The sequence below is a fragment of the Ricinus communis genome, chromosome 7, assembly GCF_019578655.1.
Source record: "Ricinus communis isolate WT05 ecotype wild-type chromosome 7, ASM1957865v1, whole genome shotgun sequence".
Lineage (NCBI taxonomy): Eukaryota > Viridiplantae > Streptophyta > Magnoliopsida > Malpighiales > Euphorbiaceae > Ricinus > Ricinus communis.
Genome location: NC_063262.1, coordinates 5,231,839 through 5,249,480, shown reverse-complemented (window position 1 = coordinate 5,249,480; position 17,642 = coordinate 5,231,839). Strand labels below are relative to the sequence as shown.

The 17,642-nt window shown below is 33.4% G+C and overlaps 2 protein-coding genes across 6 annotated transcripts; one reads left to right on the top strand and one right to left on the bottom strand.

Moving 5' to 3' along the window:
- Window positions 1-508: 508 nt before the first annotated feature.
- On the top strand, window positions 509-16,625 carry LOC8270245 (protein BRICK 1). 5 transcript variants are annotated; one of them, XM_025158787.2, is made up of 3 exons: window positions 509-868; window positions 956-1,042; window positions 16,213-16,625. In XM_025158787.2, the coding sequence occupies exons 1-3, from the start codon at window positions 736-738 to the stop codon at window positions 16,398-16,400; spliced, it is 408 nt and encodes a 135-aa protein (XP_025014555.2). In that variant the 5' UTR covers window positions 509-735; the 3' UTR covers window positions 16,401-16,625. The 5 variants fall into 5 exon arrangements, with proteins under 5 accessions (XP_025014555.2, XP_025014556.1, XP_015579692.1 ...); XM_025158788.2 differs by lacking the exon at window positions 16,213-16,625 and adding an exon at window positions 11,397-11,755 and having other exon boundaries at window positions 538-868; XM_015724206.3 differs by lacking the exon at window positions 16,213-16,625 and adding an exon at window positions 2,274-2,705 and having other exon boundaries at window positions 538-868.
- On the bottom strand, window positions 4,039-14,443 carry LOC8270244 (nodulation receptor kinase). The gene is made up of 15 exons (XM_015724202.3): window positions 13,614-14,443; window positions 12,445-12,961; window positions 11,055-11,536; window positions 10,789-10,939; window positions 10,586-10,654; window positions 9,922-9,990; window positions 9,135-9,206; window positions 8,938-9,009; window positions 8,680-8,849; window positions 7,892-8,118; window positions 7,393-7,519; window positions 7,252-7,320; window positions 5,620-5,809; window positions 4,686-4,818; window positions 4,039-4,533 (listed from the first exon to the last, which is right to left on the bottom strand). Exons 1-15 carry the CDS (start codon window positions 13,705-13,707, stop codon window positions 4,171-4,173), a joined length of 2,805 nt encoding a protein of 934 aa, XP_015579688.3. The 5' UTR covers window positions 13,708-14,443; the 3' UTR covers window positions 4,039-4,170.
- Window positions 16,626-17,642: the final 1,017 nt, after the last annotated feature.

Below are 17,642 nucleotides of genomic sequence, written 5' to 3'. Positions count from 1 at the left end.
TCATGATTTACAATTTTTTTTTTTATAAAATCTTCTTAGCACTAAAATAAATTTAGATTAAATATTTTTATTTTTATTTATTTTTTAGATAAATTTATTCATCATCTTTTAATTTCTAAAAATTAATATTTTATAACATTCAATATTTATTTTTCTTATTATTATTTTGAGATAAAAGAATATATTTATTTTTATATTTTTTGAAGTGAATGTACGAAAATAAAAAAAAAAGTAAATGATATTTGATTTTTTAATTTTTATTTGAATGAATAAAAGATAAAATAAATTTTTTTAATTTTATGAGAAATGAATTAATTTTAAAAAATAGTATTGAAAATGAATAAAAAATAAAAAATAAAAAAATTTAATATTATTTTAAAAAAATATTTAAATTAATTTATTATTTAAAATAAATTAAATAAATATGTTAGTTTATAAAATTATTGTACTGAATATTTTTAATAAGTTTAAGTATTTAATTAAAAAGATAATTTTAGCACTAAAATAACAAAAGAAAAAAGTTAAAATATGAAATTTGTAATTATGCCGAAGAAAAAACACGAAGGAAATAATGAGAGCGTGCCTTAACGAAATGGAAAAAGAAGAGGTCACTCGTCCAACTACCAGCTACCTGAAACCAGCTCAAAAGAATCAAAAGAGAGAAAAGAATCGAAGCCAATTTAAAAAAAAAAAAATCTTAGCAGAGACAAAAACTAGGGATTTTGAAGTGGTAGAATGGCAAGAGCAGGAGGAATAACGAACGCAGTAAATGTAGGAATAGCAGTTCAAGCGGATTGGGAAAATCGAGAATTCATTTCTCATATTTCTCTCAATGTCCGTCGCCTCTTTGATTTCCTTCTCCAATTCGGTACCTTTTCTTCTTCTTTATCTCCTGACATCCTGTCGTTTCAGTTTTTTTTTTTTTTTATTCTTCATATTTGTTGTGTTTTTTCAGAGGCAACCACAAAGAGTAAATTGGCATCGCTAAATGAGAAGCTTGACACGCTGGAGCGACGTTTGGAGCTGCTAGAAGTTCAAGTGGGTACTGCTACTGCTAACCCTAATCTTTTTACTACCTGATTGATCACGATAATGCTGTTATTATTTGTACTCAATTCTGATTAATTGAAGCGCTTTTTGTTCTCTGTATTGCTATTTTGAAATCAAGCATGCTTGATCTTGTATACCTTTTGGTCCGTAATATTATATATATGCACGTGTGTTCTTTATTTTGCCTTTTGCTCTTTTATTTGTTTATATGTGTTGCTTAGCATCTGTTAATGGGCCTTTTTGGAAGTAAATGATAAAATGCGAGAACTCAGTTGAAGTGAATTCTTTTTAGCCAAATGCTTGAAGGGTATTATATTAAATGAATTCTAGCACAAGAATCATTCCAGATAGGGATGAAGGATTTGGGTGTAGGTAATGAAAATTTAAATGGAATGGTCCCTTGATGATGTTTTCTGCTTTAGGTTAGCTTGACGAGGAATTGATGCTCAAAAAATATAAGGGTCAAGAACAAAATTCTAGAGAATATTGAAATACTAGCAAGCGATAGCATTCTACACGGCAGAATATTGCATAACCATGTTCTTTGAATGGTTGATGGAAAGAATTTCTGCCACTAACCCCTTCAATTTTCAATTCAATCACTCTCGATGACCTTCATCCAATTCTTGCAAATTGAGCATTCTTGTGCATGGGAGACACTTTATGATCATCACAAATATCTTCCTTCATATTTCATTACAACTTAATTGGCCACTCTATGAAGCAGTCTTCTACTAGCATGAACCCTAACATGCTGGCTAGGATTCGTATAAAGTTTTAATGCAGGACAAGAACATTGGAATAAGGAATTTAAATCTTAATAATGGAAGTAAGAGTTTTTTTTCCTCACTTCTTGGTTAAGAAGTTTATATGTAGTTGTATTTTGGAATCCTAATATCATTAGGAGTATTTAGAAGTTATTTTATTTCTATCCTAGTAATGTTAGGATTAGTTTTTAGTCTATAAATACCTAGGCTTGTAATTTTTTTATTTTCAATTTTCAAAGTTTTGAGTTTAATATTATGGCAGATTTGCTATTATTAGTTGTATGATGCAATTATCCTAACCTAGGTGTGATGCCGAAGGAGCCCTCGGTGGGCGTCCATGTACTTCTAAGTGTGACTTTTAGAAGCTTTCTATCTTTTTTTTTCTCCCTTATGTTTCTACATAAACAGATCTGAATATCTTTCAAAGCCAATATTTTTTCCACAAATTAAATGCAGAACAGTTTTATACTAAAGCTATCCTCCATCAAGTTTGAATGATAAGCCACTTTGTCATAGAGCACCCAGGGCATCCGATTTGGTTATTTCATCATTGATGGAAAATTCTACTTGAAGTTGTCATCCTTTGGGGGATTTGTCACGAAACAATGCACTTGGTGTTTGTGGTGCTGAAAATATGATGGCTCTGGGTTAACTGGTTAGTTATTGCACTGCTGGTATTTTTGTTGCATGACATTTGAAGAAAATGTGGAACTAGAAGTGCTACTGGCACTGTCAAACCATATTTTGATTATCTAAGGGGAAATGACATTCACGATATAATAATAGGTCACCATGTTGTGAATTACCTCAGGTTAAGCTTCTTCTGTACTGAAGCACCGTGAAAATACTTCACAAACAAGTTGTTTAAATTAATCTTCCTTTGTTAAATTCTCGTGGTGCACGTCTCTAATTTTTTTAAAGGCTAGGTTTCTTTTAATGTTTAAGCTTATATATACCTTTTGTAGAATGACTAGGTTAGTTATGGGTTATACTAACAACTTCTGGGCTTTGAAGTATCATTTCCATTAAAGAAATGCAGCTGAGGTTAGGGTGCTTATACATGTTTAGAATTAGAAAAATGAAGTCAAAACTATATAAAGTACGTGAAAGTACATGAGATGAACAAAAGATGTTTACTTGGTTTACTTTTCATCACATGGAGCCAAGATGATCGGTCGTATACTGATAGTGACATGTGTATAGTTTCTGTAAAATCTAACCATGTCTGGCAATCAGTTTCTACACACCATAAAATTGCTAATTCCTAAGAGAAATTCCAAAGCTTCTCCATATTTTTGCATAACAGTTTTGTGTTTCATCAATTATTAGTTTCGATTCGCTACTTAAGTTTTCAATAGAAAATTTGACTTATTTTAGTTTGTGAAGAATAGAAAATCATTTTTCAAATTTCTTGTCTTATTAAATTTTTTCTTCTATAGTTGAGAGTATATTTATTTCTTACTAAAAAATGTTCTGTATAACACTGTAACTAAGTTTTACCAATAAAAAAGTGGAAATAATGTTGCCTTTCTATGGTGAAAATTTTATAACATCTTTTATAATTCTTTTTAATACATTTGTTACAAAATGAGAGACCATAAAAAAAGGCATTAGAAATTAAAAAAGTGTTGTAGTGAATAAAATTGAAAAAAGTTTGCAATTTCATGGAAGATATCTTTTACTTAGTTTAACAGAACATTGTTTTAAAGCATTTTTTATTTTTCTGTCATGTGAAACATTGTAAAGTGGAGAATGAAAAGTTGGACTATTTAGTAGACAAAACAAAAACGAAGTCGTACAGGGGAGTAGATTGGTAAACAAGGCATTTGTGATAAAGGAAAACTATGGATAACATCTTAAACCTGTTTTAGGGTGGTCATTATGCTGTTGGATACCATTTGGATATGTGATTTTTAACTAGAACATTCCCAATGTCGTTTTTTGGTCTTGAGGTACTTGGGGGGAACTAGAAAGGGTAATTCTCAAGTCAGAAAGCAAGTCCTTCAACAGTTCCTTTTTTGGGTTAAAATTAATAAAGATGCTTCAACTACTATTTTTGTGTTGTTGTCCAGATTTAAATTTGTTTCACTATTTTGGCAATTATTCCTAATTCCTATTGTTGTAATCATAATGTAATGGAAGTATGGACAGCATCTATTCATGTCTCTTAGACAGATTGGGGGTGCGGCTATTTCCACCTCGCAAGAAGTAGATTCCTTAATAGTCAGGACAAAAAATGGGCACTTATATATAAAATACAGCATTTGGGACTTATCGTCAATTTTCTCTTATAATTTTGTCACGTGATGAAACAAAACTGATAATAGCTCATTAACATCACATAACCTGTCTACTATCTTGGCTCTGGAGGAGCCAAGGTTTGTGTGTTAATGGGTGATGGTGTTGTTGGTGTTGGTGTGGGTGGTGGTAAAACATTCTTCTTATCTGTGACTATTGAAAAGCGATTTGACCCTCCAAAGCTGTACCCTCCTATGCTGTCTATGGACCTCATATATTCAGATGCATTGTTTTCTATTATCAAAGCATCCTCCAACTCCCTGACAATGTCGGCCATGCATGGTCTATATGCAGAGAAAGGCTCAATGCACGCCAGTGCAGCTTCTACTACTCTCCACATCGCCTCTGCATGATAAGCTCCTTTTATGCTAGGATCCACAATTTCATCAATCTTTGACTCCCTGATATAGGGTTTTGCCTGCAGGAAAAAATTGTCTTCTGTCAGTTTACAATTAAAGTGGGGGCGGGGTGGTGTGTGAGGGGGTGTGGGGTGAGGAGGTGCTTTGCTGGCACTCTAGAGGGATTAACATTACTCCTTTCAGGTTGGAGAAAGCTTGACTTTAAACATACCCATTCAACTAAGCTCCACTCGTTTCGTGGCCTCTTAATGTTGAGAGGCTCCCGACCACTGACTATTTCGAGTAGAACCACCCCAAAGCTAAAGACATCGCTTTTTGCTGATAGGTGCTGCGTTGAATAATACCTGAATGATAAGAGATATTAAATATGACTCAATGTTATGCACTTTTTGCAGTTATATTTTCATTTTGCTAATATGTGACCAGCATTGAGGTCCCGTTCAGCATTATAAGCTTTCTGAACAACTGCAGTTGGTCACTACATAAAGAATATCCAATGTGCATTTGCTTGTGGAGAGGGTTACGTAAGAGACAATTGTGAAATCAAGCAGTTTATATCTTTCTCATGGTACAGGAGTTATGGAAACAAACATGAAACTCATAAAAAACATGTTAAGGAACTCAGGAATCTAGAACTGCATGCTGTAGTCTGTATATATAGGGCTATTTCAGTTGAAATTATCAAGTTCTTGCATCGAGTCGTATGTTGCATTTGGGTGAACCATAAGCAGGTCTGATGTTATATACATTCTGGCTCAGGATCCATGGGATTTAGAGTTTTCAGCTTTGCTTGAGAGCCTGGTTTTAGTATCTTGGATCTATTGGATTTTGATGGGGTATATATATCTGTGTATGTATATCTAACCTCTCAATAACTGACTGATTAGTGAATTGAGAAGATTTTCCAAGTTGCTGTTTGGAGTTGCCTGATGTAATTCTACTTTAGGTATGATATTGATGGAACCTTGGTTGTGATGCATTAGGAATTTTAATGTGAGATTTTAATTTTTTTTTTCTCAGTTTCACAAGTTGTAATGCTAGTAAGATGTTAAAATTCTCTTTATTGCCTTCTAGTGCCCTACATCTGTAACAATTGTTAATTGAATTTCAAAATTGAAACTTGAGATCTGTGAAAGCATACTTACTCTGGATCCAAGTATCCAGCAGTGCCTCTTACTTCCAGAGAAGCACCACTATCCCCTTCCTGAGGAGCATATTTTGAAAAGCCGAAGTCTGCAACTTTGGCATTCATGCTTTGATCTAAAAGTATGTTGCTTGACTTCACATCCCTATGTATCACAGAGCGGCCAGCAAATGTATGAAGATGTGTCAAACCTGAAAAAAGAAAATATTCTTAACATCCTGATATAATTGTTAATTGTGGATAAATAAAGGTAAAAGGGAATAAACTAAAACCAATAAACACTGCTGTAATCAAACTATGCAATTCTGATAAACCCATGTCAGAATTTTTTAGAAACTGGAATTTGATTTTGAAAGACTAACCCATAACTAGTGTATGATGTTAAATTGTAGACTGTAATCCATAACATAGTAAATGCTGTTAAATTGTACTATACTAGTACCCTTTTCATCCTTTACTCCCTACCCATGAGATTGTATTTTCAGGCAACATAGTTGATTCTCACAGAACACCTGATTGTGATTGTTGTCTGACAGAATATTCTCTGATCTTTGATTTGTGGGTCTCCACCCATCTTTTCACCATTAGAACAATTGTTCTTTTTGTGCATGTACTAACTATCCTGACACTTTCTCATGAACAGTTTTCCGCTTTCTGATAGTCATTATCTTACTGAGATCAATTTCTCCTATATGGTGCCTGAGGAATTCACATTCCTTAGCTGATGTAACTTGTTACTCAGGGTAGTTATTTTGATTAGCCAAGTTGCTGATTTAAGTAGATGTCAAAGTAATGGTCTGCCTGTCATGCTCCATCAGCATTTATATTATAGTCAAGCAACAATGATCATACTGTTTGATATTACTTTTGATCTTCATGTAACTGTGGTAATAGTACAGTTGAAAAGACATTTATTTTTCCAAAATCTATCTCAACATTTAGGTTTTCAAAACTATTGTTGAATAAGAGGGTGCATGTGTCACATATGAGTTACAAGGTTTTCAGATTGGCTTTGACTTCTATAAATCAATAGATCGTGGTATCCAGGTCTAGAATAATGGCCTCTGGTTAAGGCCTGTTATTTTGTTTGAACCACCTTAAGCGCTCTAAGTGGCATTTAAGCCATTCAGAAGCTCCATTGGGTCAAAGAGTTCCATTTCATGAATATAAACTACTTTGAGGGACGCTCATCTATTTAAGTGGACGGATAGCATCGGAGCAGCACTGACATGTGCTCAAGTCTCTGTTGACACTGAATAGATGATATCTAACAGTTTTTTTAAATTGCCAGCAATTTGTTGAAAATCTTCAAGATTTAAGTACATCTACTATTTTTTTCCCATTGGAGTTTCAGTGCTCAGGTCCTTGAGGGGCACTTCTAAAAATTGCATAATTCTTTTGAACTGAGACTTTTGTTAGTTTGTTGATACCATAATAACACCAGACTTGGAAAGAAATCCAGCTTCATTTTTCATGTCAGATTTTGGGTTTAGATTGGACAAAACCCATTATTAAGCCCATGAATTTTTCAGTTTTAGTGAGCCCTGAATTTTTATTAAACCATTATAATGCATTTTGCCTTTAGATTGAGCACAACAACAAATAATGCTTAATATACCTATTAGTTACATACCTCGAGCAGCACCAAGAGCAATAGAAAGTCTGGTTGGCCAATCTAGAGTTTTTCTTTTTGCTGCTTCCCCTGTTATGAAAACGGTTGTTAAAAATAGATGAATGTTGAAACGATTTAGTGGGGAATTTAGATGAAAAGTACCATATAGGCGATCTTGAAGAGAGCCATTGGACATAAATGGATAAACAAGGATTTGTTGGTCATTTTCACAGCAAAAACCTAGAAGGGGGACCAAATTCTCATGACGGATGGCAGAAAGCAGGTTTAGCTGTAGCATACATTAACAACAGCTGTCAGTAGGCATTAATACTGAAATCATATTTGTGGAGTTGTGCAGAATAGAGATCTTCTACTGTAATTTTCTTGTAGTTTCTCTGGTAAAAATACACAAAAACTGCTCAGCTATATAAACCAAAATATGTTCAGAAGGCATGTTATTTCATATAATTCAGGATGCATGTTAAGATGTAGAAATTTTTTATTGGACATTAAAGACAAGGACAATAGTGAACTGGAAAGATATAGGATAAGATTCTGTGTATCTATGACAGAGTCTAGCATAATTTATCTGTTTGACACTTTGAATAAAAATTGAGAGCTATTTTGAAGTAGAAAGCAAATTACAATACAAGGCTTTTACCTCATTCTCAAATTCCCGAGTTCCTTGACTCGAGGTGGTCGACCGGACCTTCACGGCTACTTCTTGTCCATCAAGGAGTGTGCCACGGTATACAGATCCAAAGCCTCCTTCACCTATCAAGGTTTTATACTTCTGGGTGGCATTCTCTATGTATTCTAGAGTAAACATTTGAATATTTATCGACTTTAAAGCAACATCATCTGAGCTAGGCATGGAGAAAATGGCATCTGCAGTTTGTAGGAAACTTTAGTTAAGAGATGCGTATTTTGCTGTAAAACATATCGGAAAAGAAGATATAATTGACTAAAACAACCTGGTGATAATTTGTCATAAATTAGAACGAGTAAAATTGTAATACATCGTATACCTATTCACATTTATTTATATGCCATATGCAATGATTTGTCTCTGAATTCATGCATGCATTTGGATATACTTGCTTATTAATCATTGTGAGTGATTTCTGTTCTACATCACAAATGATAATAAGATCTTTGTTTATGCTATGCATGCATCTCTCTTCAAAGTTTTGTTTTAATTTTTTTTATTGCATCGCATCCAAATTTCAGAGAAATTAAAGGAATTTTTGGCAATTATATCCTATAAATGACATGCTTTTGCATGCGCCACATTTGGCTGCAACATACCTGAAAACAAGGTGAATCAACTAACATAATGCATTTGCTATAAACAGAGACTGATATCATCTTATCTTGAAGATGTAACCTAAGAATTAGCTTCCGTAAATTGAAACTCTCAACTAATAGTAAGGGCATTCAGTTACTTACTCTTTGTCATTGGCTGTCGTTTACCATTAAATTTCCCTAGTGCCACAAATTTGTGTCTGTAGATGCAAACCAAACCAAGCCCGATAGCTAATACGAAGGATCCACCAGTTATGGTGCCTATGACAATTCCTTGTATTTTACGAGTTGTTCTCTGTTTACATTCTCCATAGCTGAAATTTTAACAACCTAGTGTAAGATTTTTCATTCTTAGATAGTGGATTGTTATACACTTTAGAGGTATAGATTATAGTTTCGTACTCTGTAGCAATTCTTGAGCTGTTGAAACTGGAAGGAAGCTCGTTGCTGAACTGAGGATTGCAGCCAAAAATTCTAGGGGAGGAAGGGCACAAGTCAATATAAACATTGAACATCGTTTTGGAAGTCCCATCTATATAGATGTTCTTTTTCAACATATGAAAGAAAGGAAAAAAAAAACTATAACTAGTTGGACTTACAGTGTTGTCAAATTTGGAAGTAAGGTCAACCAGTTTGGAAGACTTCCATTCAAATCATTGTGGCTCAGATCCCTGTCAATTGAATGTAAATCAGATTTTCCAGTGTATTACGACATTTGCAACACTGTAAAAATTTCTACTGTGAAACTTAGTTTTTTTTTTTTTAAATGAAACTTAGAAATTTTGTATTAGTACCTTTCTAAATTGATAATCTACTAGTTAATAGCCTCTAATAATTAATGAAAAATTTATTGAAACCGATCACATTCTATATATATAATTGAATATTTCTGCTATCAAATAATTAATACAAATTGATCAAAAAATAATTAATACTAACTATCAAAAATATGTAATCTTTTATTGGAGACACATATTCCAATAATTAATAATCTCTCATATTCTTTGCATTCGATTTTTTTGGATATATGTATCAAACTCATTGGTTACCTAACAAACAATAAATATGTAAGACTCAATTAGCAGGACAAAAACTTTCTCTGGAAGTATGTAGTGACATTATCTATATGAAGTGTTTTTTTCCAAATAGATTTGTGCAAATTAATAATTTCTACTATTAATAAATCATTTTTTTTCTCAAAATCATCTTTATTAATTTAGGGAGGTATTCCGGTAATACATAGTGATTGAAGTATGCATTTTTCTCTATAGGCTCCTTGCAGTTCTCTCTTTTCATTTCTTAGATTCTTCAAAATTTCGATGTACTAAATGTCAACAGAAAACTATTAGATGTCTAATAGCTAAAGGATGGAGAAAAGAAAATTACACTGATGTTAGCATGGAAGATGATTGGAATGGTGGTATGCTGCCAGTGAACTGGTTGTAGCTAACATTCCTACATACCAGAAGCAGGGTATAACTTATGTTTCTATTAAGGAAAACATAAACATAATAAGGGTGCTGATCCAGTAAGCACATGCATGGGGTAAATTGCCTAGCTAGTACCAAATCTTGGGACTGTATATCAATTTGATAACAAGACTTTAATTTGAATCAAAATGGTACCAAAAGTACAGAAAAATATATCAATTTAGTCCAAATGTCCAATTTCTGACAACGGATGGTGACGTGGCAAGTTGAGGAGGTATATTCCGGCTGTTTCCCCCCTCATCATGTGCCACGTCAATTAACTTTGTCTCCTCAGCTTGCCACGTCACCATCCGTTGTCGGAAATTGGACATTTGAACTAAATTGATATACTTTTCTGTACTTTTGGTACCATTTTGATTCAAATTAAAGTCTTGGTATCAAATTGATATACAGTCCCAAGGTTTGGTACCAGCTGGGCAATTTACCTGCACATGCATATTTCTTCCAACTGTCTGATGAAAGTATTTGCTCTCATCAGATGGTTGCAAGCTCTTTTTATGTGCATGAGCTTACTGCAGTATTTCCATATAACAAGTTATAGTGCTAGTAGATAATCATACAATTGTCTTAGGTTGGTCAGCCCAGCAATATCAGGAAGTGGTCCATGAAATTGACTTGAGGAGATGTCCCTGGAAACCATGATAAATATTAGAATATTGTACTAGATAATGAATGGAGAAAGAGGGCCCTTTAGTGGGAATATACAGAAGGGCCTTCCAGTAGAAATATGGTTGTTTCTTTGAAGGAAACTGGAAGTACTTACAGTATGGTGATCACTTGGGACCCACTCATCGGTTGGCATGTCAGACCTTTCCAAGAGAGAGGAAGACATGGGTCTCCCGACCAATCTTTCAACATATCATTATCTTTGTTATGCTGAAGCAATTTATCTCTCATCTGCTTTATTACATCCACTGAGAAGAGATGAAACTTAAGTAACACGCATAACAGACTCCCTGTAGTGCTACAATTAATCAAGTATAAATGAAGTGAAATTTATGATTAATATGTTGCAACTATTGGACTTACCATCTTTCTGGTTGGTTCCTTGAACCCATGGCTGCACTTGTAGGATCTCATAAGCGTTTAAAATGGGTCCAAAGTCATACTTATTTGTGACCTTGACTAGAGTCAAATTTAGAGACCCTTTTGCTGTGACTGTCAGCACAACTTCCTTATAGTTTGATCCACTGGATAATATGTCAATTCCTTCCTGCTTAATCTCATTGTTGATGAAGATGCTAAACAGCCTTTGTGTAGTCTTTACAGTGGAATTGAGCTCTAGAAAGTAGAGGAACAAAGTGTAATTGTAATTTTCTGAATCAAGGTTTTTGTGTAGGAACTCTAATCGATCTCTGTGTGTTAGTGCAGTTTGGAGAACTTCAGTAGGCACTGTTGTGCTGGCGTTGTAGATACCAGTGTTGGATCTAGCTGGCACTGGATCTGGGGATATAGAAACTATACTGGGATCCAGAATTTCCCAGATTCTGTCAAATTTGTCATGTGGGTACCTGAAATTGGCAAGTGTAAAGATAGGTAATATGTCTGAGAACTTGGAAAATCTTGATTATTATAAATACTTACTCTAAGAAAAAAAAAATTTCCTGCTGTAATATGTAAAGGAAGATTCTTATAATTCTCTTACATCGGCTTTAAATTCAGTCAACACATACATTTTTGTTTTGAAGGAAAGTTTATCACTCGAGTGCAGTGTAGAAATGGTTATGGTAGTTGACTTGGCTAAAATAAGTATAGGAAAAAGGGGGATGAGGTTTGAAGCCTGGAAGGTTGTGCAAGTGGAATAACTTGCCTCTTGTCATTTTTAATAATATTAGTAGTTGTGTAAATTTTGCTTACTATTCAACAACTCGCAACATTTAATGTTAGATGGACTGCTGACTTAATCTCTTTGGCTTGAGAATAGCGTTTTTCTTTTATCCTACACAAGGCTGTGAATAGTTTGTGAACCTATGGTGTTCCTGGAAAACAAGCAGTGCCATTGCTCTTATTAGTGGAAAAGGTAAGTGAGCATGGAAAACAACATCCGACAAGCAGCAATAAACATTTTGATACCTTATTGGCTGTTAGAGTTTAATGTGGTTGTAGTTTCAGGTAATGGTAGCCATGACATTGATTGTGTTTTTAAGAAATGGAGAGAGAAGGCAATAATAGAAGTAAGCATGCACTGTTCTGAAAAGAACTAGTGCTACTGGCATGCTGTCATTTAGGTATTCTGAAGAAGTACCTATCATCTGAATTCACCACTCCAAAACTGCTGTGGTTCATTTTAATTTTTCAGATTCCATCAGATGTCAGAATGGCTATTGCTGTCTTTTAGCTTCTAAAACTTCTTTTTGCATCCATTTCAGCAGATTATCCTTATTATTTTTTTCCCGTAAAGGAACTATGGGATATATACCTGATAGCATCTCCTGCATTCCCTACATCATTTCGGCTAATCAATCTGAAAACACTCGAAGCACTTCCTTGTAAATACTTTGAATCTGCCAGAGGCCTGAGTTCAAGCTTTGAAATGTGTGGATGCCCCTTGTTGTGCGCTAAGCAAAAGTCTATATATTCGTTGGTAGCTCTAAAAACGCCCTCAACCTCCAAATCCTCAAATGAGGTCACTTTGCTTATTTTTGTGACCCCAATCAAAACATCAAAGGAAGAGCCCAAAGATCCCAGTAGATCTCCATAAAGGAATGTACCTCTTATCAGATAGTCTTGGTCTTTAGTTGTCTGCAAGTTGTAACATCTCTTGCCTGATTTAATGTTGAAAAGCCGAACTTTATCATAACCTGTATAGTTTGCTGCTGCCCGTGTTATTCTCTGGCAATGTCCATTATCTGGGAGCAGTTTATCATCTGATGTCCAACTTATATTGTTGTTATCTATAGAAAATGATTCAGCACAGCATTTGATGCTTTTGAACCCTGCAAAAAATCCACATATTTTTAGGTCATCAAGATTTTGCTTTTCCTGTGAATGATTTGAACATTGTCAGAAGTTGTGTATGGTCTTGTATCTTGGAACTTCTTCAAATGCTATAAAATATTCAAATCACTCATGAATTGCATTCTTTGTCAGAACAGTTCAAGATCATGTCAGGTACACTTCTATTATACTAAATTTTATTAATTGTTTATTTTAACCGAATGCATTAGATTATGTGTCACATCTGTCAAAGTTCTAGTTTCACTAGTTATCAGGATCATAGGTTCTCTAGCGGATTAGCTGCAAACTCATAGTTTTGCGATGTATTTTTATTGGCTGACTAGAATTGTCATTTTAACTCTAGAGCATAAACATTCATAGGGGTTAGGTTTACCAGTTGAACAGGTAGAACAGATTGTCAGGTCAGTAAAAGTTTTAATAGGATTAATCGTTGGAATTTTGCAATCAGTTCTGCAGAATGATACTCCTCCAGGCAATTCACAGAATGTAGATCTAGATTCCAGGTTTACAGGAAAGCAAGATTCGACATGATTAAAGCTGATCTGAAATTCTATGCAAGTTTTAGCAAAAGACCAGGTTCCATTTTAATATATTTAACAACCATTATACTCAAATTACATGAATACTAACCTTCCTGTGCAAGAGTCGACTGGATGAGTATGAACATGCAAAGGAACAAGCACTCAGCACCTCTTATACTCCAGTTATGCTTGCCTCCCATCATCTTCTCATCTTAAACGCAGCTCGCCCCATATCGGCTCATCAGCCTCATAATCAGACAGCTATTTCCTCAAGTTGTGAGTTTCCCTGAACTCCACTAACTCAAGCATGTCTCACCTGCAGTTTTCTAGCCTAAACCAACATAAACATATACAGCCAGACTTGGCTATTCTCTGCTACTTGAAACTGAATACAACAAGAAGTTGCAACTTGGCCTAGAAACACAATATCATTTGAGCAATAACTCCAGCAGATTTTCACAAAAGAAACATCCTCGAGCCACGACAACAGAAGGGTATCAAAACGAAGGGAAAATCCTGAAGAAAAAGGGGGTTGATAGGATAGGTTTTCGGTTTGACTTGAAATGTGGAAGTTAGAGGGGAAGCATAAGAAGGAAGATGATGAAAGGGAGTTTGAACGGGAAGAATACAAAAATGATTATCAGTTGGTATATTGAATACATTGGCGTTAAATTAATATTAAAACAAAGTCTTGGTTGGTTGGGTCTAAATTATATATGTTTTTTTAATTAATTCAGCTTTAAAATATAATTGGGCGGAGCAACCCTTCAATTTCGTTTCTCTCCTTGTCTGTTACCGTTGATGGAACATCATGACAATGGAATTTGGTGTCTATAATGTAAGACTCCGTCTCGCCGTTAAATGTTAGTTAACAAATTGTTCATGGTGAACATTTGTTTAATGCATAATCTAGCTGATTATTCTGCTTCTGTTTCCCTCCATCTAGCAGTTTTCTGCATCATTGTATTGACTATTTACCAGTAATATACTAATAATTACTTCTATTTGATAAATCTAAATTTATTGATTTCATATTTGGTTCAAATCCCGTATACAGAAAAATTTACTGCAAATTTGGTTGAAAATGATTTTCTTCTTTTTTAAAAATCTATATAGAATTTCTTTAAAAATTGATGTAGAATTTAAAAGCAAAAACAAAGAAAAAGAAAGAGACAAGTGAAAGAAGCAAGAGATGGATGAGAGATGAATAAAGTATTCGAATTAGGGGTGTTTTTTATTATGATATAAAAATATAATCTCATATGCTTCCAATTCATTTGGAATTTATTAAATTTGATAGAATTTGGTTTAGTTATGAATTTAAAATAAATTTTAGAAAAAAATTATGAAATTTATTTACCAAATTTAATATAAATGCTTATTCAATATTGTTTTTGTGTAAAAATGTTGTCTTTTCTTTTTTCTTTTGGGTATGGTGATTTGTTTTGTAGGTTTTGCATTCTAGAAACATTTATGGAATTCATTTTACATCAATTATAATGTAAAATATTTCTTTTATTGTTTTTCTTTCTTTTTAGAGGAAAATATTGGCTTTTTTTAGAATATCATGATCTGTATTTTGTAGATTAGGAACCTTCTTCAAGAAAAATTGACTATTTTATTATTATCTCGATGATATGATAAAGTTGGTTGGTCTAAAAATATGTTAAGAATTGATGAATTAATATTTGTTCTACTGTTAAAGTAAAATTAAAAACTTCAATTTCATTACTTTACAACAAGAACCAATTCACCTCTTAAGAATATATATATTACTTTTTAAAACAAAAAATTTTGATTTGATTGATATAATACTCATAAAATTTTGAACTCAAATCTATTCATTCGACCTATCAATATTCGTAAGAATTTATTCCATTTATAAATAAAATATATAATGAGAAATATATAAGAAAATAACTATTCTATCATATTATATACAATTACGATTCATTAGATTTTTAATAAAATTTTTTTAAAAAAATTATTACATTACATAATATATATATATATATATATATATATATATATATATATGATAATTAAGCATCTTACCTGCCCAGTCCAAAATCATTACCTAGAAGTTATTGTAGAACAGGATTATCAGTAGAAACTAATTGAGTAAAAGACAATACCAATGAGTTGTAATACCATCAGCATTTAGTAGTGGTGGCAGGCAGCTTATTGGGAAGACTGTGTTTGACAGATAGGAAAGATGGAGAAACTTGCCTCTGACATAGACATGTAAATGTTTAACTTGGTCAATTTTACATTGTATCCACCAGTTATTTTCTCTTGTCGCAATCTTTTGACTCTTTTTTTTTTTTTTTTTTCTTTTTCCCAATACGATTTTTATGAAGCTTTATGGCAAACTTCGTTGAAGGTTCTTCCAAGGTTGAAAGACTGCCAATAAACAAGTGTACTAACAGTTGATTTTGGTCTTCCAATTTGATTATAATTATAATTATAAGAGTATTCTTTCTCATTACCTACGTTAATACGAAATAGAAGAACATAAACCAAAATCAAGACTAATCAAATATGATATATATTCGATTGTCAGGTTTTAGGGTGTAATCATGATAATCATTCTGAATCCCACCCTTCCTCTCAAACTCAAGGTGGATTAAGTGGAAGCCACCCTGAGTTTGATGCAGAAATGACGAGGAGAGAGAATCAGCTCATCCAAGATTCTGAATCATGTGCAGGTTTTGTTCCTGAAGTAACAAATAAGCAACAGGAGAAGGAGAAGCTGGACATTCTAATTGTACTGACGTTGAGTAGATGTTACCTTACCTTAGGCCCTGGCGGTCGAGTTGGCCAAGAATATGACCAAGTTCATGACAACAGATGCAACCCAATAGTTGGACAGCTAGCAACATTGTGGCCATTCTGACGACAATTCTTGCAGCACTTGGTTCCTGATTTCGGCTAGTATGGCTTGGAAGAGTATTAAGAAATTTGAATTGATTTGATTAAGGTGGGAGTTAAATGAACGAAAGAGTGTAGGATCTAAATAATAGAATTGGGTTTGAGTCCAACTAATATATAAAATGACTACAACTAGCCACTTGGTTGGTTGGACTTCAATCCTTATAAATTGTTTGTATCTCTTATTCAATAGTGAGGTGGGATCTCTAATAAAAAGTGACAAGAACAACTTTGATATGAAGAGTTCTTATCTAGCCTGAGTCTTGTTTCCTCAAAAATAATTTCTTGAATATCTAATGTCAAAAGGGGATTCTGATGCAATAGAGAGAGGCTTTAACATGTTCATATTCTGTACGAAGAGCCATAAGAACTTGAATGAGGCGGAGATGATCTTAGCTTCAGGCAAGAAAGTCATTTACTGATTAACTTAATTCCTGAAAAGCTGACAATGGTGGGGTAAACTGATTGGCTAGAGTATCAAAATGAGCAGATATGGATCGAAGGAATAGAAGTGTTACAGAATCATATAATGGCCTGGTGATTTTTTACTATTCCAATCTTCAAGTGGGTCTGCAAAACTTGGCATTTCTTATTCATCTTTCACTTGGAAGATAAATAAAAGTAGAAAACTATATTTTTTAATTGAACTAAACTTGAATTTTCAATCAAACTTCCTGCATATCCCTTTCGAATATAAAATCCAGCTACAACCTTCTTTACTAACTAAAATTCAATTGATTACATATAATTTTATTAAAAATTAGGCAGAAACTTCCATTTTAAAATTGGACCATAATCCCATCAAATTCAACAGGACATACATAGCCCCATTTTCGGGCAATATAATCTCCATTTTTCTTTCAAAATCTATCTTCAGAGTCAATATTATAGTTTTTCTTTTTTTATACACACATTACTCATAGAATATATAAATTTACACACACATTATACAACTCAAGTCAATGATTCCTTCTTAACAAACATTCTGCAAACTAGAGGCATTTCAAGAATAAACTAACCTAAAGAAGACCATTTGAACAAGTCCATGGATTAAACCAACACTATTAAGTTCCAATAAAATCAAAAGAGAAAACTCAATACTTTTTTGAAAAGAAAAAAAACTTTTCAACAATAAAATATAATTCCCTGAAAACCTTTATTGATTAAATTAATATTTATTTAGAGAGTGCAACTCACGCTAATTTTT

Coding starts and splice junctions, on each gene's coding strand:
- LOC8270245 (XM_025158787.2), top strand. CDS start 736: ATGGCAAGAGCAGGAGGAATAACGAACGCAGTAAATGTAGGAATAGCA. Junction 869..955: donor TGATTTCCTTCTCCAATTCG/GTACCTTTTCTT, acceptor GTGTTTTTTCAG/AGGCAACCACAAAGAGTAAA. Junction 1,043..16,212: donor GCTGCTAGAAGTTCAAGTGG/GTACTGCTACTG, acceptor AATCATGTGCAG/GTTTTGTTCCTGAAGTAACA.
- LOC8270244 (XM_015724202.3), bottom strand. CDS start 13,707: ATGATGGGAGGCAAGCATAACTGGAGTATAAGAGGTGCTGAGTGCTTG. Junction 12,962..13,613: donor GTCGACTCTTGCACAGGAAG/GTTAGTATTCAT, acceptor GATTTTTTGCAG/GGTTCAAAAGCATCAAATGC. Junction 10,940..11,054: donor AGGAACCAACCAGAAAGATG/GTAAGTCCAATA, acceptor ATCTCTTCTCAG/TGGATGTAATAAAGCAGATG.